General features: G+C 44.9%; 1 protein-coding gene across 4 annotated transcripts in view; it reads left to right on the forward strand.

Moving 5' to 3' along the window:
* The window catches only part of SHISA7 (shisa family member 7), a 145,759-nt gene that overhangs the window by 94,612 nt on the left and 23,958 nt on the right, over nt 1–27,189 (forward strand). For 3 of the 4 annotated variants that reach the window (XM_083162541.1, XM_083162540.1, XM_083162539.1), the window contains 2 exons: nt 1,306–1,410; nt 5,478–5,632. In XM_083162541.1, the coding sequence (XP_083018667.1) occupies nt 1,306–1,410; nt 5,478–5,632 (260 nt within the window). The remainder of the gene's footprint in view (nt 1–1,305; nt 1,411–5,477; nt 5,633–27,189) is intronic. The other variant, XM_083162542.1, reaches the window with a different exon arrangement.

Here is a 27,189-nt window from a genome sequence, read left to right on the forward strand (position 1 = left end):
ATGGGGCCCAGATCTGAGAGGGGCCAACTTCCCTGTCACAGTTACATGTGCTATATACAAGGGTGTAGCTACCATAAATGCACTGAGAGCAGCTGCTATGGGGCCCAGAGCTGAGAGAGGCCACCGTCCCTGTCACAGTTACATGTGTTATATACAGGGGTGTAGCTACCATAGGTGCAGGGAGTGCAGCTGCTTTGGGGCCAGGGCTGAGAGGGGCCACCTTCCCTGTCACAGTTACATGTGTTATATACAGGGGTGTAGCTACCATAGGTGCAGGGGGTGCAGCTGCTATGGGGCCCAGAGCTGAGAGGGGCCACCTTCCCTGTCACAGTTACATGTGTTATATACAGGGGTGTAGCTACCATAGGTGCAGGGGGTGCAGCTGCTATGAGGCCCAGAGCTGAGAGTGCCCTTACCTCTCACAGTTACATGTGTTATATACAGGGTGTAGCTACCATAGGTGCACTAATGCAGGGTACACACCACGACAACCCGCTCACAATGCACCGTGAGCGGGTCCGATCCGATGGCGACCCGCACCCGGCTGTATGGTCGTCATTCAGATCCTACCTGCAGCAGGTAGGATCTCAATAACGACCGACCGACCCGCGGGACCGCGCATCGGATCGGTATGGGTCCACACCAGGACAGAAAAGGGCCCAATCACCACACAATCTACATCCAATTGGTCGGAATTGGATCTAGATTGAGGGGATCGGGCCCTAGTCGTCCTGGTGTGTACCCAGCATAAGAGCAGCTGCTATGGGGCACAGAGCTGAGAGGGGCCACCTACCCTGTCACAGTTACATGTGTTATATACAGGGTGTAGTTACCATAAGTGCAGGGAGAGCAGCTGCTATGGGGCCCAGAGCTGAGAGGGGCCACCTTCTCTGTCACATTTACATGTGCTATATACAAGGGTGTAGCTACCATAGATGCACTGAGAGCAGCTGCTATGAGGCCCAGAGCTGAGAGGGCCCTACACAATATGTTTTTTTCCAAAAATGCTTAGATACAGTATATACCCTGTATTTATTAATGGACCATAGAAAGTGCTTAAATAGGATCATAGGTTGACTCCACCAATATATACAAAAGAAATTAGCAGAAATAATTGTTATATACGGTAAGTGTTTTTGAAAATCAATATGTCTGAGACGCTTACCATTAGAATGTTTGTGATCAGTGCCAGACTAGGACATAAAGGGCCCCCAAGAAAAATTTTGTGGTGGGGGGGCCCATGTTTAAGGGTGTGTCCAGTTTACAGAGGGGGTGTGGTGAGCCATCAATTGGTTTGCATTACAGAGTTTGCGGGCTCTGTACTCCCGGTGACAAGACCAGCATTGGTTGTGATCGCTGCACCACCTTTGGACATGAATATTTGCAAAATGACTACAACTCCAATCCCAGGTGAGGTATACCAGATCAATGTAAGTTTTCGGAGACCGATACACATAAAATCAAGGAATCCTCCATATATCATCTATAAAAATATTTAATATAGAAAATTCAGAATACTTTGGTTTGCCAGCAGTGGTGTAACTAGAATTTTTGCGCCCCCCCCCACCCCCGCCGATATTGGCAGTGCCGCCCCCCCCTCCCCCTAGCCCTCCCACCCACCTTCCCAAGTGAAGTTAAAACCCCCCTTACCCCTCCGCATGCCGCCGCCGCATTCAGGGAACCGCAGCGCATATCTTTTCCCGGCTCCATCTCCTCCTGCAGTTCTATAATGACCATCAGAAAATGGCTGTCCCCTAACAGCAGACAGTTTTTAAGGATGCTAGAGGAGGCCCGCGCCTCCTCTAGCATCCCAAAAAACTGCCATTTTCTGATAGTTATTTTTCATTAGAAGTGAACTGCAGGAGGAGACGGAGCCAGGACAAGATCTGCGCTGCGGCCGGAACCCTGAATGCGGCGGCGGCATGCGGAGGGGTAAGGGGGGTGTGTAAATTTACTTCTAGTAACTATAGCCCCGCAGATCGGCGTCCACAGTCCCTCAGCGCCTCCCCGTCACCGCGGGGGCTGCGGGGCTATAGTTACGCCACTGTTTGCCAGATGAAAAATATTTATCTTGGAACAAATTCAGCAGTGGCACTCTAGATTAGGCTGGGTGGTAATTGGTTGGATTTGGTGGAAGCAGCACTATGCTCATATGTGTAAAACAAAGTCATCTCAAAAAGAGAGTAAAGGTGCCCATACACGCACCGATATGTGTGCTGTGCGTTTTGTACTTTATTTGTGCCGTGCGATTTTGGCACTTGTAGGGGGATGCGATGCGATGTACTGTACTTTGCGGGTGTGATGCGATTTTAGCCACTGTTTTTTTTAAAGATAATATGTTCTAATGGACATTGCATAGTATCGCATCGCATGTACTCCTGTACTGATGCGATGTGATGCAATGAAGCACAAAAGGTACTGCATGCAGATACTTTTTTGCTTTACAATATTGTACCTGCAGGGACGCGCATCGCATCGCATCCCTGCAGGTATCGATTATCGCACATGCGATGCGCTTTGTTCTATAAAAGTATAAATCGCATGCGATAATCGCAGCGTGTATGGGCACCTTAATGCTAATGTATTCTATGAAATCTTCCTGTATGATTCATGGGAGCTCTTGTTTCTGTGTACTGACTCTTCTACTACAATATGTTAGGTTACTGTTATGCTATTTTTACACTTATAAGCAGTTGCATTTGTTATTAATTACTAGCAATCAACCGCTTATGCTCCAAAACCAATTGAAGTCAGCTGTTCACACAGTATGTAAAACTTATCGCAGATGAATAATTGTACATGACGCAGAGGGTGGTACATATATGGAAAGCTGTATAGCACCTATATTCTAGTACTTTTAGGCATTTTATATTTCAGGGGTCATAGTGTTTGATTACATAGCAAAGTGTATGAGAGGCGTGGTGTAAAAATCATTGGTTTTCATTCCATCAAATTACTGTTTTCAGGGGGGAGTACAGGTTTCCAGGAATAATAATAATAATAATAATAATAATAATAATAATAATAATAATAATAATAATATGATTTTATTATTATTATTATTATTATTATTATTATCAACAACAATACATGCCCATATTTTACATGTACAAGTAATCTACTGTAATCCCAATTCCACCCATGTTAATAATTAATTATTTGCATTTATTCCTAGAAAATGTGTTAAAATAATAATAATAATAATCGTTTTTTATTATTAGTTTTTTTATTTTTTTATTTTTATTTATATAGCACTTTTCTCCCATAGGACTCAAAGTTGCTTAACAGAAATCATGATACATTGTACAAGGATATAGAAAACTACACTGAAATAATTAAAACCAGAAACTTAGGGTAGAAGATCTGAGTTCTATTGAAGATGAGATGTTGCCCATAGCAACCAATCAGGTTTCTATCTATTATCCTCTAGATCAGGCATGGACAAACTATGGCACTCCAGCTGTTGTGAAACTACAAGTCCCATCATGCCTTGCCACAGTTTTGCTTTTTGGGAATGCTAAAACTATGGCAAAGCATGTTGGGATGTGTAGTTTCCCAACTGCTGGAGGGATGCAGTTTGGCCATGCCTGTTCTAGATAATGCTAATAAGAAGTTAAATCTGATTGGTGGATTTGGAAAACTTCCCAACTTCCATAGAACTCCCATCTTAGTAAATTTACCCCCTAGAGCAGGGATGGGAAACCTTTGGCCCTCCAGCTGTTGTTGAACTACACATTCCAGCATGTCCTGCTACAGTTTTGCTATTTGGCCATGCTAAAACTGTAGCAGGGCATGCTGGGATGTGTAGTTGCTCTATCTCTGCCCTAGAGGGCATGAAAGCATCTTACAGTGTTGATATGGTCCTTTTGGCTAATAATGTCATATAGATATACTGCATAGGATTACCCTGGGTGGAATAGGTTACTCCAAGAAAAGATGTTGCATGATGGGTGTTTCCAGCATCCTAATGCTCAGAGTGGGGTCCCGCCATTACCAACAGGTCCATGTATTTTTCATCCCATCCACTTAGGGCACCACAGGAGGCAGCCATGTTGGGAGCACTACCAAGGTTACACTGAGGGAGACAAGACACTGGAATTGATTTCATTATAATAATTATTTTATTATTATTATACAGGTTGATTATCCCTTATCCGAAATGCTCGGGACCACAAGCATTTTGGATAAGGGATTTTTTTCATTTTTTGGAATACTTTTTTTCCCCATAATTACCTGCTCACCTGGTGGTGCCCCGATTGGTCCCCCGACATCCACAGTGTCCCCCTGGCATCCACAGCAGCCTCAGGATCCTCTCCAGCGGCATCTCTGTTCCCAGGGATGCATTGCGTGAGTGCGCCGTCTCGCTGGTGACATCACTCGTGCAATGCACCCCTGGGACCAGAGATGCCACTGAAGAGGATCCCGGAAGCCGCCGTGGACATTGGGGGATGAGGTAAGTATGAAGAACAAAAAAAGGGGGGGCAAAAACCTGAAATATTCAGAAAAAACATGGGTTTCGGGCCAATAAATCATATGAAAAGGGTCAAATCGCATGTGTTTTACCTCCGATTCTGATCCGAAGCGAGGTCCCATGCGTATCAGATCAGAACCTGAGATTGCAAGGGCTGCACTATAGATTTATCAACTGAAAACAGTGTACCATATGCGATCCTGCCAGCCAGGAAGCTGCCGGGAGTTCAGGGGAAATCGCATGTTTGGAGGCCTATAACCTTGGGGATCTGTATCTCCTCTACACCATCAGCCCCATTGTCTGTATAAATACATAAAATAGAATAATTTTAACATTTTGTAGAAAATACATTTGCAATATGATTTATGGCAGATTATGTGCCCAACTAGGCAGCTAATAGTCATCATGCTGCTATGATGATGGGCCTATTTTTATTTAGAGGCCTGGAGCTGTAGCTCTATCTGCCCCATTGTTAATCTGGCCCTGATAGTGAGTAGCGAGTGAGACAGACTCCCAGCAGTCAGACCTACCCCAAAGTCTGACTCCCCAGCCAATGACCTCACACACCCACACTTCCCAGCCAATGACCTCACACACCCACATTGTCTGAAGCCGGCAGCATTCTGTATATCAACTCATTGTAGACCCTGTGAAAATGCCCTAGAAATAAGGAAATTCCACCTGTTTCATTACTTGTTGTTAATAGTGGACATCAAAGGTGGATCTAGGCTAGGCCACCCCTAGGCACAATATTTTAGTACCCCCGTTTGTATTATATAATATACACATAAGGATGGGGATGAGACCACTGTATTAGAAGGTGAAGACACAATGGCTTTATGGTATTGGTAACCGGTTGGTTGTTTGTGTGACGTTTGTGTCACCATCAGAAAAAGGCTTAGGGGAGCCAGCTTCTAGACCATTGTCTCTTATACACATTGGTTTGATCTCATTGTAGTTGCATAGACCTGTTGGCGTACATTGTTTATCGATGTCGTTGTTTCAGAGCGCTTGTGGACATTCTCCGCCACCAGTCAGCTGCAGGGAACCGTGGAGAAAGAAATAACAGCACAACTGTGACTTCTGGAACACATGACAATGGGCCGTCTCGCCCTCCAAAAAATCTCTACAATCCAGTAAAATCTGCGAAGAGCAACCACGGTGAGTAAACATGGAAAGATGAAGACAGAGAATAATACTATAATGATAATAAAAAATACAATGTCATAAGTGTCATTTGCTTTGAATAGACTAAAATATGTGTTTATACCCAATGATGGGTCTTCTCTTCCTCTCAGCAATTGATAAATGTTTGTTTACCATTGGGGTGGTGCGAGTCACCAAAAGAAAAGTCATATTTTAAGGCTGAATCATTTGTGTACAGTAGAACAATACTGAACAATGAAACTGGTTTATATAGGTCAGGGATGCCCCTCCTCCTCAGATGCCTCGCTTTCAGGATGCTCCTCCCTCCCTTGAGCAATGTTACACTGGCTGCTGCTCCTCCATGTTACTGGAGTCATATGAATAAGCAGTGGGCAGAAACATCACTGCACAAGATAAGAAACATATTGATCAAGCCCCTCTGGATTTGCCCTCAGCTGAGGGTCACGATAGAACCCCCCAAATCTGCACCGCAAATACATTTATTAAACAGAAATTTGTATAAGCGGTGTAACCACACCTCCAATGATTAGGCCACACCCGTGAAAAATTACCTGGGCCCGCTAAAGCTCTCTGCACCGCTACAGATGACCAATGACCTAGTGTGCACCCAACTTTAGTCTGATATTATAGAACTAGGTGATTCATCGCTCTTTACACCGGCGTAAGGGGCTGCGCCCCCTTAAGTTTCTCAACAATTGGAAATGTCAGAATACCTGTTTCTATTTAACAAAGCTATGACCATTTGGTACTTGTTTCCTAGCACGGCCACACCGTTTTACATCGGGGTGGTCGTGTCGGAAAAATCGCGTCGATCGCATCGCATGCGATTTGGTCGCATGCGATTTGGTCGCATGCGATGCGATCAACGCGACCGACCCGATTTTTTGATTGAATGAAATGTAAATCGGGTCCCTGGGACCCGATTTTACATTGGATTCAATGTAAAATGTTCCCAACCCCCCCAAATTTAACGGCGTAAACCCCACCCAACCCGAAGCGTGGCGAGCGCAGCGAGCCCGCGAGGGGCGGCGGTGCGCGTCCTCCGACCTTTTCATTCCCCTACTATCCACGTCGGCGTGGAGTTGAGAATAGAATAGTGTGGCGAGCGCAGCGAGCCACCGAGCCCGAAGCGTGGCGAGCGCAGCGAGCCCCGCGAGGGGACGCGTATACCTGTGAAGTTATACGCGTCCCCTCGCGGGGCGCGCTGCGCTCGCCACGCTTCGGGCTCGGTGGCTCGCTGCGCTCGCCACACTATTCTATTCTCAACTCCACGCCGACGTGGATAGTAGGGGAATGAAAAGGTCGGAGGACGCGTACCGCCGCCCCTCGCGGGCTCGCTACGCTCGCCATGCTTCGGGTTGGCGTCTATCGTGGGGTGACGACGGGGACATCTATAATGTGAAATGGGTCATATTGGCCCATTTCACATTTTTCACATTTTCTCACGATTTCAATGTTAAAAAATATTTTAACATTGAAGCCTATGGAAAAATCGGGGGCATCACGTCGGGACCAATGTTAATGGTCCCGACCGACGCGATGCCCCCGATATTTTACCTTTCCCGACACGATTTCAATGTTAAAATATTTTTTAACATTGAAGCCTATGGAAAAATCGGGGGGCATCGCGTCGGTCGCGTCGGGACCAATGTTAATGGTCCCGACCGACGCGATGCCCCCGATATTGTGTCTTAGCCGGCAAAATGGACCTGATTTCAAAGGAAATCGGGTCCATCGTGTGGATCGTGTACCTTAACTTAAAGGTACACGATCCACAAGATTGTGGCCGTGCTAGGAAACAAGTACCGACCATTTTTACAAAGTAATAATATAATGAAGCATAGCTAAAAGAAGACTTTTATTGCTAAATGATATAACATTCATATACATAAAGTTTATATTCATAGAACTGGTAAAAGATGATACATCTATTAAAAATGTCAGTTACAATTCAAATGCTGAATGATAGAGTAAACATTAAGCTGTTATACACATTTCAAAGTACAGATAGTAGAACTTCAATAATCTCTACATTAGGAACGAATGAACAACAATAACAAATGTGACCGACGCTGGCATTTTTATGATATTTTGCACCTCTCTCACAGATATGTTGGCACTCAAAGGGTTAATTAGTGGTGCCACAGAGGTAGAAGTAGATATACTTATAATTGTATTTATGTTTGTCTGTCTATCCGGGGTGGTGGTAGGGGGAATGATTGGGAAGCTGAGAGGGAAAAGGGAATACCGTATGATGTGGGAGGTAAGAAGGGTGCAGGCATGGTTCCAGAGCAAGCCCACAGTTACTGGCCTCACACTGTAAGGGCTTTAGTTAGGGGCTGGGTGGATGAGGGCCCTGGAGGCAGGTGAAGCAGGGCTGTAGGGAGGAGGTGAAGCAGGCAGAAAGGTATCTCCACCTGACGCTGCCCATGGTAACCCTAAATGGTGGCTGCAATGCATCCCACGACCCAGTATACTGACTGGTGCCTCTCAAATATTTTGGGTTGGGGAACTGCCCTCTTGACCCCCTGTGTTGAAACCTATGGCATTAATGTATATTGTAGATCTGTAATGTCTTTATACTATAACAAAATACTGCATTTAAATGTGTAATAACCTTTTTACGTGCCAAGTGAATTTGCCAAAATTGGTGTGCAAATTGCCAAGCAAACATTGTTATTCACCATAATGACCTGTGATTAGAGATGTGCAGACTCGGATTCCAGAGATCCGAGCCCCCACGGACGTCATCATTCCGAGCCCGATTCCGAGCAGCGCTCGGAGATTCCCGCCTGACTCGGGTCCGTCCTCGTGGTCAGAACGTCATCTCCTGGCGCCGGATGTCGCGAGGCTTTAAAAGCGGCTGCCGCGCCCGCCATCTTCACTCCAGTCAAGTAGTGGGTTGGGAGAGGGTGTGTTGGTGCTGCTGCTGGGGCTTAAACTTGACCTTGACCTTGAACGCAATATTTTTTAATCGCTGGGGCTGTCTCTCAGTGCTGCTGTGTAGTCTAACTGTGTACTTGTAGTACTACTGTCTCCTCTGTGCGGTCTACCTCTGGTGTGCTGTGCTGTAATTAATTATTTTATTCGCTGGGGCTGTCTCCCTCAGTGCTGCTGTGTACTCTGTTCTCCTCTCTGCTTAGGAGAACAGTCTAACTGTGTACCTGTAGTACTACTGTCTCCTCTGTGCTGGGGCCTACCTCTGGTGCTGTGCCTGTAATATTATATTATATATTAATAATTAATTAATTATTATATATATATATATATATATATATATATATAGTCCACTGGTGCTGCCTGCACTGAATCTGCCAGTATTATTTAGTTACTTAGTCCACTGTTGCCAGTGTTACTGCCTACCTAGTGTACCTACCTACCTAGGCTGCTATATCTAATTTAATTAAAAAATAATACTTGTGCTGTGTGGGACTGTAAAAAATAATTCCATGCTGCTGGTGCACTGACGTGTGCCACTGAGTGCCACTACCAAGCAGTACCTAATATAAAATTAATTATTATATAAATTCTGCTGGTGCACTGCATAAAGCTACTGGTGGTGTGTAATATAATAACTACCTTTTGTGGTGACCACTGGCAGTGCTACTGCCTGCCTGCCTGCCTGCCTACCTACCTAGTACCTAGTAGTTTATTTTCTCTACCTACTAGGCTGCTATATTATTAATAATTAATTGAATTATATATAGTCCACTGGGGCTGCCTGCCTGCACTGAATACTGTGAATAGAGTTTGCCAGTATTATTTACTCAGTCCACTGTTGCCACTGGCAGTTTTACTACCTAAGTGTACCTACCTAGTAGTACAACTACATACGAGGCTGCTATATCTAATTTAATTAAAAAATAATACTTGTGCTGTGTGGGACTGTAAAAAATAATTCCATGCTGCTGGTGCACTGATGGTGCTGATGTGTGCCACTGAGTGCCACTGCCAAGCAGTACCTAATAATACAATTAATTATTATAAATTCTGCTGGTGCACATACTAGTATTGCTGACGTATCTACCTGTCTTGTTCCATAGTACTGCCTTCTCTACCTGTCTGGTGCCTAGTACTGCCGTATCTACCTGTCTGGTGCCTAGTACTACCTAGTACTGCCGTATCTGCCACTCTTACATGAGCCACATGTTTGTGTCGCACACTTGTGTGGCTTAGCATAGTTATCCAGCTAACTCGGTGCAACCTTTTGCCCTAAAAAACCCAAATTCTGCGATTTTAGCCATTTTTAAGCTTTTTTAACAAAAAAATCAGAACCCAAAACCCAAAAATTACAAACACAAAACACTTAGGAGGTGTTTTGCCAAAACCCATTAGAACCCAAAACCTCAAGATAATCAGAACCCAAAACCCGAAAAGTGGCCGGTGCACATCCCTACCTGTGATGTTACCTTATATAGGAAATATCAACTTTCTGTGACACAACATTTTTTATTCCAATTTATGTAACAAATGTGAGCAATGCTGGCATCTCTCATAGAGACTTTGGCACTCAAAGGGTTAAGAGTACTATTTGCAATGTGTGCGACTAACGGTCTTGGACTATTTATTCGTGTTTGTAGCGTCCCATCACTTCTAGGAAACTGCCGTATGTGTGACTACATATGTATTCATTGTTTTCACATGTACAAGTGCTAGTAAATTGCCCTCCTGGTTTAATAGCTGCAATGTCTCATTTATGTGATGAATAAATTGACACAGACTTTGTTAGCTCAAGGAGTTGGATGGGCAAATTTATATTTAAACGTTTTTTTTTGTTGTTTTTTTATACCACTGTGAAACGTTGAGGTTCATGCAGATTTGTTCATACTGTATATTAAGAAGTTCTTGTAGGAAACCTATAACTGCATAACAGTGATGCATGTTGTTATTTATTGTTTTCCGGTGTATCAGTCAGAAGGGCCCTTGGCCCTTATTCTGATCGGTGCGGCCGGAGCCGAATATGCGGCCAGGTCCGTGCTTGCGAAACCCCGCCTTCCATACGGATCGCCAACTCCGTCCGTATGCGGTAAGAAGCTGTCCGAACGGACCGCACGTATATTTTTCACGGAATACGCCTCCTACATCTAAGGGAACCTCCCCCATCATTCGATGGTCGCAGACCATCGAATGCAGGACCGAGTGCTCCACCAGCTCCCGCAACCTCAGACCACACGGACATTTTTCCGTGCAAAAGAAGAGATCTGGGCGGGCAGCTGACATCCGGCGATGTCATATGTCCGCCCCCTACACGTGCGTCACGGCCGCATTACCATGCGTACGCCCAGCGTTTTCATGGGAACTCCCATGAAACGCGGGGCGTATGCATATGGTAATGAGCCCAAATAGTCCTTCACGCCCCTCTCCACCCCCTGTTCGGAGTGTTCACATATCATGCGGGATTTGGCCGTACGCCCCGCTCGCACATGCGCAGAGACGCCTCTGCACATGCGCAGACACAAAACATCGGCGGGCCGAACGCATGTGGATATATCCGCACCGATCAGAATAAGGGCCAAGGTTAGGAACTTTGGCGTTAATTCAGACCCATCGCTGCAATGCGATTTAGCAGCATACCGTTTAGATAGCCGCTGCCCAGTCTAAAGGTCCGTACACGCTCGGCGACTTTCATGTGAAAGCTGCTCAGTTTTCTCATCTGAGCAGCTTTCAGCATGAAAGCCGCCCAGTGTGTACAGGGCAGCGATGAGCGGTGAGTGCTGCTCCGCGCTCCCACATCATCGCTGCTGGCCGCTGCTCATCTGCTAGTCTCACCAGCCTTACTCCCTGTGTAAGGCCACGCTTCGGGGTCGGTGGCTCGCTGCTCTCGCCACACTTTATAAAATCAACTCCACGCTGGCGTGGATACTGGGGGTATGAACAGGTCAGGAGGACGCTTCGGGCTGGCGTAGATACGGGGGGTATGAACAGGTCGGGAGGACTTGTACTGCGTACGCTCGCCGCACTTCGGGCTGACGTGGATAGTGGGGGTTTGAAATGGAGGCATTTGTCAGTATGTAATATGGAGCACTGGCAAATGCATCCTTTATTGTGCATGAGACGCACTTGCGCACCACACCCCCCCTTTATGCACGAGACGCACCTGCTAACGAATCCCTAACCCTGTCCGTCTCCGTGAAGCGGACACGGGCAGGGTTGCCGCACCCTGCAGCACAAATTACTGAGACGCACAAGTGTATGAGACGCTCGTGCGTCTCAGGCAGATGGAGCACCTCTCCCCCGGCGTCTGGTGGTTACCGGTGCTATAGTATGTGAGAGGCGCTCACTAGGCTTGCCAGAGACGCCGGGGACAAAGCTGCAGCTCACGGGGACAGTACGGTGACTACGCTGCCTGACGGGGACAATGTACTGAGTATGCAGGGCTGCCGCTGGGACACTATGCTGACTACGCTAGGCAGCTGTTGGGCTACGCTGACAGCGTAACGTAGCCTGCAGCCGTGAAACTACACAAGTACCATAGTTCTTATCTAAGGAGCCAGGACACCTGCAAAGCCCCCACCCACAGGTTCTGATTGGCCCACGGGACAATCAATTAAATAAAAGGGATGGCCATCAATAGTTAAAACCATCAATGGTCATACATCACATAATATGACACCATCAATGACCGTTGGTAACCATCAATGGTGATAGCGTTGATGGCCATACCTAGTCATGATCCTGTGCAGTTCCTCTGCTCTGCCTGCGATGTCGTCCTTCTTATAGGTGTCTTCAGCATGGTTTTACTTGTGGTTACTTTGATTAATTGCTTAATTAAGCAGCTGTTGGCTGCATCTGGGACTTGCTATTTGTATTCCAGTGTTTTTTCAGGGTCAAATCGTTAAGCCTAAGCCTGCGACTGCTTCTCTGTGGCAGTCTCCCTGTGTAAGACCTTGGCCCATGCATCCTGCTCTCCTTGGGCCTTATTTTGGTTCATTCTTTCTGACAAAATCCTTCTTAGATGGACAAAACCATGTGCACTGCAGGGGGGGCAGATGTAACATGTGCAGAGAGAATTAGATTTGGGTGAGTAATTTTGTTTCTGTGCAGGGAAAATACTGACTGCTTTATTTTTGCACTGCAATATAGATCTCACTTTAAAGTAAAACCCCACCCAAATCTAATTCTCTCTGCACAAGTAACACCTGCCCCACCTGCAGTGCACATGGTTTTGCCCATCTAAGAAGGATTTTGTCAGAAAGAATGAACCAAAATAAGGCCCCTTGAGACTTCCAACAGTGTGTACCTGTATCCTCTTACTTTCCTGCTAATTGGATCCATTTGTTATTTCCTTGCTTTGGACTCTTTATGTTCTCAGCAACTGAGACTCTGCATACAGTACAGTACAGTACATATATATATATATATATATATATATATATATATATATATATATATATATATATATATATATATATATATAGGACAAGGGGGTCCCGGCACTCGTCCTTGTAGGTGCAAATACTTGAGGTGCCTTTCAATTTTCAGAAGAAAAGATGTAGTAAAGGAACTGTAGATCACACTCTCAAGGTTGTACAAATTCTGCGCGGCGGCAGCAATGATGAAATAAAAGAATCAACACAGGCTTGTGTGTCTAATATATATATATATCTGGGTTCACCTGAGTGCCTGAGCTTACTGGCAGTGTACTGTATTCTTGTTTTCATGTCAGTATTAGCTATCTTCAATAGCCTAGTTTTCATTCGGTGAAATACCCTGGTAATATCTGTACTTGTTTCTACAAGCACTATGCACCTGTTATATTGCACCTGATCACTCTCTGGCTTGTGGTCTTTACTTTTATCCTTTTCCCTTTTATCCTTTTCCGACAAAAACTGCACCTTCAGCCAGTGTTATTCCCGGGTTGGAGATGTTTATACTGATCCCGGGGCTGCCCTGCAAATCTTTGGATGCCATAGTATTTTTCAGGGTCACAAAGATGAGGCCAAAAAAGAGGGTGTTTATGTATTGCATCTGTCATGTCAGAGTGCCCCAGATGCTCAAATCAGTGGCTTTTTGTGTGATTTTGGTTGCTTAAACTTACTTGCGCCATTTACTCGCCACTGTTACCCAGGTCCCTGGCTTTGCAGATTCCTGGGTCACTCAACCTGGGTTATTTTCCAAGGACCCATTTTTATGATCAGGGTATACCTGGCATTGACACAGGTAATTGTGGAAGATTGATATTATAGTGAGGTTTCTGGCTAGATTGCAGTTTGTCTATTTCAATTAACATGAGACTTTGTTCATGACATTTCAGTGTTTCAGAATAATCGAGAAACCTTATATGAAAATGTATGTAGCCATTGGGGTCATTGGACCTCATTCAAATCCGGTTACTGTTGCTGTGTATGTGCATGTAAGTTGCAATCAGGGAGATTTCTAGACTCTTCAGTGAGTCAGGAAGGTTGCTGCCAGTGGTTTTATAATGTCACTGCAGTCCAAGCGATGGCGGAGCCGACGCTGTGGGGTCAGATGGTATCTGCATATTTCAATGGTTCTGGCCATCAAGATGCAATCTTCTGAAAATGTCCCTCCAAAAAGGTCCTACTGGTCCAATGGATAGCTGCTAGAGATCCTACTGGTTAGCATAAATTGTTACCGATATATATATATTGCCCCGTGCAACAAGCATATACCCCCTGACAATGGGCATGTAACCCACTTCTCAGGCCCATGGAGGACAGCAGCAGCAGCGGCCTTGCCATGGGAGGGTTTTTAATCAGAGGCAGCGCCCACCGAAGGCTTAATCCGGCCCTGCTCAAGAGCTTACTTTTGATCTAGAAAGATTACTAAAATCAGGAGCTTAGCACCTACCAAAGTATTTAATGCCGTTTATTAATGTGCTTTTGCAATAGCCTACAGTCATATGGACAATTCCTATTTCATGTAATACTGACCAATAGTCTATTAAGCCAATAACTATTGTTAATTCCAGGATACTCAGGTATAGAATGTAAACTAACATGCACTGCCTAGATGCATAGCTTAGTACAGTGACTCATTACAACATCCCAGTGATAATAATGTGGATGCAATCCTTTGCTTCTTCATATTAGTCACACTGTTTAGCACTCTGTGTATTGCTGCACACAATAACGATTCCTAAGGCCTTGCTTTCACTGTTCACGCATCAGCGGGCTGCTCCACTGGAAACTGTCTCATTTTGTCATACTTTCATGCATTTACTTATATTAAGGCTTGTTATTTGGCACTTCCCGAGACATCCAAATATGTTGCTTGTGTAGGAACTGACACAACCCCGTGCGGCTTTACAAGCACAATGCTTCCAAAGCTTTATACAAAAGAATCTAACATGCCTTTGTACAGCCATGTTGACAAGAATCTTCTCTGAAATGGAGATATATTTGTCTTCTCGTGTTTAGCTACTAACAGAAGGTGTAATAATTCACACATGCAGAGATCTTAGGCATTCGGATGTGTTTACGTTCAGCAATACTGCTTATTCTACAGTTATTAACCCCTTTGTTATCACATAGGCAGCTACAATAATGCGTTTGTGCAGTGGATGTGATAAAGACCTGACACACTGTACTGAGCATTGCTGGACAAGCTGTGGGAAGTACTGCGGTATTACCACCACAGCGTCCAACATTTGACTTGAAAGATTAATGTTCACTTATTGCAACAGTGGTTAGTTTAGTATCCAGGACACTGCAGATGCAGCTACTGTTTACAGGAATCCATTCGAGGGAAGAGCATTCAAAGCATTGCATACAGTATATGCCCATTTATCATATATTTGCGGCTAATTCCCTGAACACACTCATTTTCGAGGGTTAGTCGCAAATACAGTATTATCCCTTTTAAGTCCAACGTCTAATGTCTTAACAGGTATATAGCCGTTTTTTAGCCTGTTAAAACAAATACAGTATTATCCCTTTTAAGTCCAACGTCTAACGTCTTAACAGGTATATAGCCGTGTTTTAGCCTGTTAAAACAGTTAGAGCTGCAGTGTGAAAGCGCCAGTCTGCATTTACCGGTTACAAATAATTGGTACTTGCAAACGGGTAAAAAGCAGAGTCCTACACGGTACAGAGACGTTTTTTATGCAGTGTGAACGGCTCTGAACCTGTATATAGAACTCAGGCAGCAGTGAGCACTGAGTTGGTTATCAGTGCAATGAATATTTAATGAGCGGCACCCGCTCATTACATATGCACATATGTAATGAGCGGGACCCGCATATGTAATGACCGGGTCCCACTCATTACATATGAACATATGTAATAAGCGTCTTATTCATATGCACATATGTAATGAGCGGGATCCGCGCATTAAAAATGTGCATATGTAATGAGCTGGTCCCGCTCATTACATATTCACTGCGCTGTCTTATAGCTACTGTCTGTCCTGTTCTCCTCACTGCTTTCACACTGCAAACCTGTTTGAGACACGGTATTTATGTGTCTCAGGGATTTAAAATGGTAATATACTGGCTTTCACCTGCAATGTGAAAGGGGTTACCCGTTTTAAATACTGTTTCAAAATACTGGGTCTTAAAAGTTTAGGCAATGTGAAAGCAGTATCAGATGTAGCAGAACACACCCACGCTTCTAGGTGCCAAGTTCATAATCTCTTTTCACAATCTCTCCATATATGGAACTAGACACACCCTTTGGGTGGAGCATGACACGCCCCCTCAATGGGGCGCTTTGCAAAATTCTACTACCAACTATAATCTCCCTGAAACTAGTTTTCAAAAGTAGGCAAGTATGGAGGGGGGTTAGTAATGGCATTCCTTGCACAATGAGTGGGTACAGCGGTTCTCTAAGATTAGCAAGGCAGAGGGAAAACAGAATTTCCCTTTGCAGAGATAGATTACTGAAATGCAATGAAGGGATAAAAATTCTAGCGGTACTCCCAGCTATGCGGGTGCCACATGCCACATGGCCATCTCCATGCAAGAAGACTCTAGCTCAGTGCTTGCAGTCTAGTGTCCTAACAGTATCAAATACGATGCACATAATAGGCATGTACTTTGCATTGTGCGGGCCAACCAACCACTGCAGAGGCAGAATCACTGTAGAGTGCATCAAGTGCGCAGTAAATTAGTGTGTGTGTGTGTGTGTGTGTGTGTGTGTGTGTGTATGTGTGTATTTTATTATATTGCCTATGCCAACCTGTATTACACACAGGTTGCTGTATCTATTTATTATTATTTTTTTTTTTTTCAAAAGTAATTTATTGATCTTTGTTCAGATAAGAAACATCAGTAAACATTAATATCAAGCATTACAAGGAGAGAACTGCGAACAGCATGTGACATAGGCATTAAAGGCAACAATGCAAACAAGGCCTTGCAATAAATGAAACACCACCCTGTCTTCTAGGGATGACGAGTTCACTTTGCTGCATCCAGTGCAGGCAGGCAGAACAACCCCATCTCAACCATCCCTATGGACAGATCATGCATAACTAATAACCTGTATAACTAAACAAAGTGTTTTTATTTAAGCATTCATTCACTCACGCAATCACACGTCATACAGGTGGGGGGGGGGGGGGAAGGGGGGGGGGGCAAGTTGGATCTGTCCATTAAACATTACATAAGCACAATAATAACTCATATATTTTCTATTTGCATCCAAACGCAGGTAACCCTGAGATTGTTATACAGTAAACCTCTGTTAAAAGTACAAATGGGTAATTTTTTGCAGCATGGTTAGTTAGTATCATTTGCTATTTTCCTGTATAGGAACCATGTTGTATTATCGAATAATTTTAAAATATGTTCCTTAGTACCCTCATTCAATTGTTCGATATAAATACCCCATTTCTTGTAAAAGCGAACAACGCCGCTCTCCACATCTGGGAGCGTTGCTCTTCTTTCCATGTAGATTGTTTTTAGAATGACACTCTTAAGTTCTGTAATCGAAGGTGCAGATCTTTTTATCCAATGACTAAAGGCCCCCATACATTAGGCCGACTTGTCCTAGGGACAAGTCGGACCCAATTTACCTGCGAGCCGCCCGGCAGCTCCCTGGGAGGCTCACATACAATTTGGCACTTGATGTGCCATTTTTTACATGGGATAAATCGCATGCGATTTATCCCATGTAAAAAAAAAACCCAGGGAGCTGCAGGGCGGTGAGGAGTAGTGGGGGCGGGCAGCGGCGGCGGTGGTGGGGGCGGGCAGCGGCGGCCAGCGGTGGTGGGGGCGGGCGGCGGGTGCGGTGAGCGCTGCTGACCTGGCCGGGCAGTGTACTTACACATAGCAGCAGCGGGGACGGGACGCGTAGTGGCGGCTATTAGATTTTTAAAATATTTGTCAAATGACCGGCCGCTCTCTGATTGGCCGGAGAGCTCTCAGCCAATCAGAGAGCGGCCGGTCATTTGACAAGTATTTTAAAAACATAATAGCCGCCACTGCGCTGCCCGTCCCCGCTGCTGCTATGTATGAATGGACAGCCTGTGATTGGCTGAGCGCTCTCTCAGCCAATTGCTGACTGGCTGAGAGAGCGCTCAGCCAATCACAGGCCGCCCATTCATTGTATGGGCTTTTTTTTTTATTCCGTACTACTGACAGCTCCCGCCGGCTCCCCCTGCCCGGCTCTATGCCGCCTGTGTCCCCCGCAGCGTCCCCAGCCCCCCCTGCTCCCTCTACCGCCGCGCCGCCCCACTAGGTCCCAAGTCGGGTGGTCGGACGTGCAGCAGGTCCGACCACCCGACGCAGATCCGATGCGCACGGGACCGCGGATCTGAGGGGACATCAAAACTAGCCGATTTTGGTCCGATTTCGGCCAGATCCGACTGATCTGGCTGAAATCTGACCAAAATCGGCTAGTGTATGGGGGCCTTAAGTATCAGCCTACTAGCCGAGCATAACACAACAGATAATGTAGGGATGATCAATTTCTTTTTGGTTCCCAAATCCCATCCCCCAAAATTAAGCAGTAGGCAGGCCAGTGGTGACTTGGAGACCTTAACGCTAAATACAGAGTTAATAAAGTTAGTCACCTTATTCCAGAAACCTGCCACCCTACCACATTCCCAAAGATTATGGAACCGAGTTACCTTGGTTCTGTTGCACTTCATGCACCTATCCGAAGCATAAGGTACCATGTGTGCTCTTTGAACCGGCGCTATATAGGCTCTTTAGGAAAACTTCTTGCAGGGATGCTGAAAACAGATATTTATATGTCAGGAGAGGGTGAACCATAATATCCTTAACCTCTTGAATACCAGGAATGTCCTCCTTCCAATTAGATAGAGACTTCCTCCATATCTTGTCCCTTTCGGTATTTATTAGGTGACAATAGTATAGCTTAAGCCTATAGGTAGAGGTGCGGGTAATTGTGAGGAGAGTGTTTATCGGGTCTGTTTCTGTTTGTCCCTGCCTTGCTCTGGGCTGCGTCTGCACTGGTTGCTGTATCTTTTAAGGTGTTTCCATATACAGTAATAGTAGCAGTTACATTTCTTAAACATGTTTCAGTTATTACAAAATTATTATCAATAACTTTGTTTCAATACATTTCAGTGAATTATATAAGTACACAATTCCAGTGTTTCCCAAACTCGGTCAACAAGGAACCCTAACAGTTTTGTTTGGGATAATCAGGGCTGCCACTAGAAATTGTTGGGCCCAGGACTGATTTCTAGTCTGGGCCCAGGACTGATTTCTAGTCTGGGCCCCTCCCCTCACTTACAGCCCGACTCTGCTGGTCACAGAGTGAAGCGAAGCAAGGCTCCTCCAGCCCTGGGGATAATCATGCGTGAGCACAGGTGGCTTAATTAGTACCACAGTCAATTTGATGTCAGTGGCAAACGCAGGATTTTCAGAAGGGGGTTTCCAGAGGGGCGGAGCAAAGCACGGAGATGGACACTTAGGTGACCCAGTATATGCCGGGACAGTTAAAGTATTATAGATAGACCAAATGTATATAAATAATAATAAAATAAATATATATATATATATATATACACTTACAGGGGCAGCAACAGCAGTGTAGACCCCTGTACATAGCAATATATTGGGGCCCCTACCTTTCCTCCAGCGGTAGGGGTGGGGGAAGCTTTGATGTCCCGTGGGTGGTAGGGGTATTATATCAACCGCTCAGTACGTAGGGCCTGGATCAGTAATTTCCACTAATTACCCCTTTACTGCACAGATGGTGGGAGATGAGGTGGGAGAAGGGGGCATTGGGTTGAATGAAGGGGTTCTGTTACATAACTTCCTGGGTGGTAGAGGATGTTTAATACGCAGAGGAGGGGTGTATAGTGGAGTGGGCTTATTATTCATAATTTTCTGGTGGGAGGACAGCTTGCTTCACTGAAGATATCTCCAGTTCCCGGAAATAGATTTCTTAGATTTTAATGGAATTAAAAACCAGATAATCCCACCTACCAAATGGTATTGGGGACTAGGGGATCAGAGTTCAGGAGGCAGAGCAATCTGCCAACGAGTATATAAAACTACATAGCAGGTGTGTGGAGCTGGAGCAGTAACCAGCTGCTGGAAGGCTGATATTTCTGGTTCTGGGATAAGTAGAGACAAGCTACTAGTGTCCCTCAAAGGGGGAGAGTCCCAGCTTTTGGAATATACCCTCAGAAAAACTCTATGTCAGACAGAAACTGAAATATCTGACTGGGAATAACAATTTACAGACTTGGATGGGGACCACTGCTTTGAAGTCAGATATCTCTGGTTCCCAAGGGCCGATTTTTAAAATTCTTGTACCCATGGAAAGAGGGGACCCTCAGCTTTCAGCATAGGGTACTTAGGCTCCTGGGGGGGTTTCTGGGTACCCAGAAACCCCCCCTGCGTGCGCTACTGGATGTAACCAACTGTGCTCAAGGATCAATTACTTTAATACCTGGACTGTTAGAAGGCCTTGAAGACTGAGTTTTGGAACCATGGCAGTAGTCCATAAAACTTCCATGGCAGTAGTCCAAAGTGTTTCAGTTGTACGCAATGTCGATATTTACAGAGTTGAAAAACTATCAGCTAACTGTGTATGCATCAGAATCACACTGCACATGCACCCAAGTACCCTGACGATATCACTGGCAGTGAGGATTTATTTGGAAAGTGCTTGGTGGATGTAATGAGGAGTAGAGACAATGCCAGACATGCCACTGCTGCTGCGTAGCTTCTTGGATGTTCGAAGACACTGGTGGGTTTCTCATTACAAATCCAGGTGTGTGTGTGTGTGTGTGTCGTTTGCAAACCTTCGCATATCCACTGTGCATGGGATCGCAGCTGCACCGGCATTAGCATACATCTCTGAATAAGGTTCTTTGTTGCTAATTACAGTTGCAATCCTACTTGACTACTTGTTTCTACAATGAAACGACTTGGAACAAAAGAGTTCAGGCATCTGCGGAACAGTCTCTATAATTAGTCTATTTCACCCCTAAGCAAAAGGCTTGAACAATACTATCTATCAAGATTTCTTTATAACATGCATAGAATTTTCAGTAGGTAAATAAGGGAGGTGATTCACGATGGCTCATAAAAACAGAATTGGGTCCAGGGACCGATGTTGCGGGTCTGTGCATGTGTATCGGCGTAAATACCATAAATGCAAGGGGTGCAGCTGCTATGGGGCCCAGAGCTGAGGGGGGCCCACCTTTATATAAGTTATATGTGCTGTATATATTTATCACCATTAGTTGGTACATAGGGGCCCCTACAAACTTTCGGTATGGGGCCTATGGATATAAAGTTACACCCCTGCGCCGAGGCGTTCTCGCACAGCGGTGCAGATGGGGCGGGCAGAGGGCTGTTTCCTGGACATTCCCACAAAAAGGGTGGGTGCGCCCAGAAAACCGCTGGGTGTCCCCATGTGAACGATCGGGGCAGGCAGCTGAAGTCACAGGAAGTCAGCCTTCTGCCCCGTCTAAGGGGGTTATTCTGGATGACTCGCTCGAATGCGGATTTGCACCCTTGCGAGTTAACCAGAACCTGCCCTGCAAATGGTGGTACGCCCCCCCCCCCCCCTTCGCACGTTGGGTTCGCTCACCCCGCATGTGACTGGATGTTTTACATAAACATTCATTCACAGGACAGGAGCAACCTCTCACATCTTTCGTTGCACATTCGGGAGGAAATGGGTGGGCAGCTGACATCTGGGCGTATGCACATGCGCAGAAATGCGGCTGCGCATACACCAAACATCAGTCCCCACGAGAACAAACGGCCGCTGCGAACAGACCTGAATTAGGTCCTAAATTGAGATGCTCGTAAATAAAAGTTAGGCTACACTGAATTTAATTTGTGAACGGGTAGAACAATCCATTCACGTGCAAATGCGTCGTTCACACGGGGAAGAGGCGTCTAACCGCTCGGTAAGCAGCAAATGTACACTGCTTACCGAGCCAATGTGAATCACCCCCAAGGTTAGGTTGTTTAGATAACACGTTATTTATAACTTCCTGTCATTCCAGTGACTGACCCCCTATGTATAACGCTTATATCCGCTGCAACTGTATTTGATTCAGTAGTGATCAGAAGCCGCTTGATGATCCCCGTTCCGCTAGTACAGCGCTGTCAGGGGATTAGTTCTGTGATTTGCTGACTCTCCTACACAGTCATAGTTTCAGCCGCTTTGTCAGATGGGAATTCTGTGTGATTAATGTAACGTAACACGTGTGTGATTAATGTAAAGTAACACTGAAATAAGTGTGTAATTGTTAGCTGCTGGTCCACTTTACAGATTTATCAATGATCGCATTTACAACGGAATATTACCGCCCAGGATCGCATTGTAAAATGTGATCCTAACAGCGGGATGTATCATCCCCCGCTCGCATGGACAGGGCTCCGAAAAGAGCTCCTCCCTGCAATGCACGTAGCCAGAAGCGGGGTGACTGCGCATGCGCGGTTAGTGCTGCCACCCCCCCCCCCCCCGCGCTGTTCGTGTAGGAAGTATCATAGTTTTTAGCATTAATCCATTACTAGGACACACAATTCACAGAGTGCACTAAAACACTTGACTACTCCATCTTTTTCCAACAGCGGTGGACCATCCATTAGGAACCAGAGAGCCCAGTGGGCACTGAGAGGTCCAAATAACTGTTACCTGTTTTATGTGACCCCAAAAAATTAGAGAAAGGAGTCCCAACCAGTATCTCGTCTGGGGCCCTATGGGGTCTTAACAAGCTTTGTTTACCAATACCATACCTCGTAATAGCAATTGGCCTAATTCTGAGATTTTATTAGACTGAACATGCATCAGGGCACATATGCAAATAAAGTAATTATGGGAGATTCAGAGCTGTATGGATTTCAGCCGTATCCCCTCCCTTTACAGAGTGGGTATTGCTGAGCAGCACGTGGGCTTAGTTTGCCGTGGGCATGTTAACTGAATTGTGGGCTATTCAGAGGTGAAGGGGCATAAGTTCATCCCAGTCGCTCGGAGGCAAGTTAGAGTTTGGTGCCCCCTCCTTAAAGCTTTCTGCTGTCTGCAGAATTCAGAATCTGCATTCACCGGTCCAATATACAGTAACACGGTGGGTGCACCTTTTCTTGCTGCAGCGCAGGCTGAGCAGAACCAGGCAGGAGTCGGCCTGTCCCCTATTACAGGTGTTAACAGGGATTGTGGGACAAAGACCATTATCTATGCAGCTGCTGCGCCACAGAGGGATCCCACTGTGAACCATTCAGGTACATGCAGGTGCCCCCTTCAGGGCTTGGAGCCTGGAGGTAGGTGTGTCCATTGCTTCTGAGAGTCACACCCTAAAGAGGTGATTCCACCTGCTTTCAGTCAGATCTTTTTCAGTAAAGACACTTTTTAGCTATTCTAGAAAGATGTTAGGCGCTAATTCCTGTAAGAATAATATATACTTATGGCAAACATTCAAGACAGGTGGTAGAAAAAAAACAACTAAAATTACATTTATACAGTCTTGAATAAACAAGTATGTCTATTTTAGGAATATGCCAGAGCAAATGTAAATGGACAGATTTGATTCCTAATAAGTCTTCCATCAGCATTTTGTACAGTATCTATGTTTCCAGAGCCAGATGGAAGAGGTATTATAGATGTTCTAAACTCACCCTTTTCACCTACATATCATGGTATAAAGTGCTTAAAATGTGATAAATCTAAAAAACATTTAAGTCGCTCTCAAAATAAATCTGCACCTTTATATAATGAATATATGTTTGCTATGTGGTTTTGTGCAGTGCTGTATTTCGGACACTTGTACTAGTGCTAATGTATGCTAATGACTGCGCGCAGTAAGAGAGCGATGTCATTGTCAATTTTACCAAATATATTACCTCTATGTACTAAAATGGAAGAGCGATTGAGATAACCTCTGTCCATTCCCGGTGAGTGGCGTAACAAAAATGTCTGCGTCCTGCGCCAGAAATGTTTAGCCTGCAAGCCCCCCCCCTCTCCCCTTTACCTGCTTGTTGCCTCCCCTTCCCCTCCAGACACCGCCACCACTTGGTTTGTAGCTGCTGGGCCCTGGAAATCTGTAGTCCTGGCGCTTCTGCTCTCATTAAAAATGTCTATCACAAAATGGCTTCCGCTTCCCAACAGAGCGCTATTAAGGATGCTAGAGGAGGCAACGACCTCCTCTTAGATCTTCAATAACTGTCTGCTGTGAAGCATCAGCCATTTTGTGTTAGACATTTTTAATGGGAGCAGGGGCACTGGGACCGCAAAAAGTAGATCTGCACTTAGCCCACACAGATCCCCAGGGTCCACACTTACCCAGCACCTCCAAGCCATCACAACGGGCTGCAGGCCTTATTGTTACCTAGGGATGGCCATCGTTGCCATTGCCATAGATGGTTGCCATCAATGGCAATTCTGCAACTGGCCATCGATAGTGCTAAACTATGCAATGGCTGACCATCGATATTTTGACATATCGATGGTTATCCATTGTGTCTGATTGATTGGCCTGTGGGCCAATCAAAACACGGGGGTGGGGCTTCACGGGTGTCAGGGGCGGAGCTAGGATAATAATGGCTGCTGCGATCTGCAATGCTAATTAGCCCTGTGCAGGAGATATTTGTCTATTAGTATTAGTACTCATATTAGTACATGGTAATGACAATTTATTTTACAAATGTTATTTTACAAATGTTACAATCATTTAAATTGCATTAAATACAGGTTGGCGTTTCCGGATTGACCTCACACTGTCCCGGATTCCTGGGACTGTCATGCCATTCCCAAGACACTTCTATTATTATGAAAAAGTTAATTAAAAAATATCCCAAAGCCAAACCACATGTCCTAGTGAAACCTCTGTTAATTATGAATGTGCCCCTAAATGAGCTAGATGCCTGGACTTTAAAGTAAGATTTTCATGTTTGCCATCATGTGCAGATGTTTACATGGAGCCTAGCGCGTCCAAGAACCATGCCAAGAATCATTGAAGTGGGATGGGAGCACTTCCAAGTGTGACAATAGACAGCTGTGTCTATGCATGGTGGATACACAGGCCATGCACTGTGTGTCAGCATTCTCTCTGATTCAGAAATGATCTTTAGCAGTGCTGTGTCTGAAATAGCTGACTGGGAAAAACAATGTATTGATTCCATATGCAATACAGATGCCAAAGACTTCACATTCTGCTTTGCTATGAGAATGTCACATCCATATTTTGTAATGCTATGAGTTGCCTGTATATACAGTATATAAGGCAGTATATATATATATCAAAAAGCAAAAAAATGTGGAGCGCCAAAATGATTAGTTATTAAATTTAAATGTAAATGAATTTAAATAAATAAGTTTGATCAATTGGGTATCACAAAATAAAAATACATTTAATTATCATATCGATTAAAAACATATTCAGTGTAAATACACATAAATAAAAACTCAATTACAGTATTGCACTTGTGAGAGATAGGCATACAGTAAACCACTTGTCAGAAAATAGTAGTATAATGGATATAGGATACTTAAGTGAGTCCCGCTTGTTCCAGGCACTGCTACCTTCTTAATGGGATTTTGTAGTCCCCAAGTGGGGTGGGGTGGGGAAGGGCAAGGTGGAGAGGGGTCCGGAAACAGCTTGTACTGGTGGGGATCTGTTAGTCCTGCTGGAGGCCTTGATGTTGGATTCCACTGGTGGGCAAGATTGTATATATCTCACTGCTCGGATAGGGCTCCAGAAGTTAGCAGGTGTTAAGTCCAAATTTGTACATCCAAGTTGGAAATGGCTGAGTCCGTGGGGGGGCAAAAAATGGTAGCTGGTTCAAGGGGTAGTTGGTAGGTAACTTTCTCAACTTACCTTTGAGAAAGTTGCCAGAGCGCAACGAAACGCGTCAGGTTAACCCTTGTCTGCATTTGTGACTACAACTTTGGATACCTACCAACTACCCCTTGAACCAGCTACCATTTTTTGCCCCCCCCACGGACTCAGCCATTTCCAACTTGGATGTACAAATTTGGACTTAACACCTGCTAACTTCTGGAGCCCTATCCGAGCAGTGAGGTATATACAATCTTGCCCACCAGTGGAAACCAACATCAAGGCCTCCAGCAGGACTAACAGATCCCCACCAGTACAAGCTGTTTCCGGACCCCTCTCCACCTTGCCCTTCCCCGCCCCACCCCACTTGGGGACTACAAAATCCTAATAAGAAGGTAGCAGTGCCTGGAACAAGCGGGACTCACTTAAGTATCCTATATCCATTATACTACTATTTTTTGACAAGTGGTTTACTGTATGCCTATCTCTCACAAGTGCAATAATTAAGTTTTTATTTATGTGTATTTACACTGAATATGTTTTTAATCGATATGATAATTAAATGTATTTTTATTTTGTGATACCCAATTGATCAAACTTATTTATTTAAATTCATTTAAATTTAAATGTAATAAATAATCATTTTGGCGCTCCACATTTATTTGCTTTTTGCTCGTATCCACCCTTAGGGGACCGAACCTCCCCCACGTGTGAGCAGCCTTAACAACACACCCCATCTCCCAGCGCCTTTAATCACCTGGTGGTGATTTAAACCTTCTCTTTTTCAGTATATATATATATATATATATATATATATATATATATATATATATATATATATATATATATATATGTATGCATGTATGTATATATATATATATATATATATATATATATTATATATACATATATATACATATATATATATATATATATATATATATATTTATTGATAGTTTGGAAAAACGCCAGCTGGGACCACTGCAATGCCAACCAACATGCTGGGGGCAAGCCCAGCACCCGGGAAAGGGGAGGTGAGGGGAAAGGATGCCGCACACCGGCATATAGTAGGCTGTAGACGACCCCTGCCCAACCTCCGCACTGACCGTAGGACGCTACGGTCGGGAGGAATGGGCTCCCCCATCGGTGCCAATGGGTCCCAGGTCAGATGACCCAGGTTTACCCGTTTTACAATGCTCCTGAACCTGAGGTCTCACCCGTGTTCAACCCAGAACATTTTCTGGGTAGAATTGCAGGACCTGGGTTCTTATTTTTTACCCCTTTTAGACCAAGCACTGACCCGGGTTGACTTGGCAATATCCCGGGTTATTGCTTTGGTGTAAAAGGGGCATAAGTAGAATCTAACTGGTTGCTAT

Source organism: Crinia signifera, chromosome 19 (assembly GCF_055691185.1).
Source record: "Crinia signifera chromosome 19, ASM5569118v1, whole genome shotgun sequence".
Taxonomy (NCBI): Eukaryota; Metazoa; Chordata; class Amphibia; order Anura; family Myobatrachidae; genus Crinia; species Crinia signifera.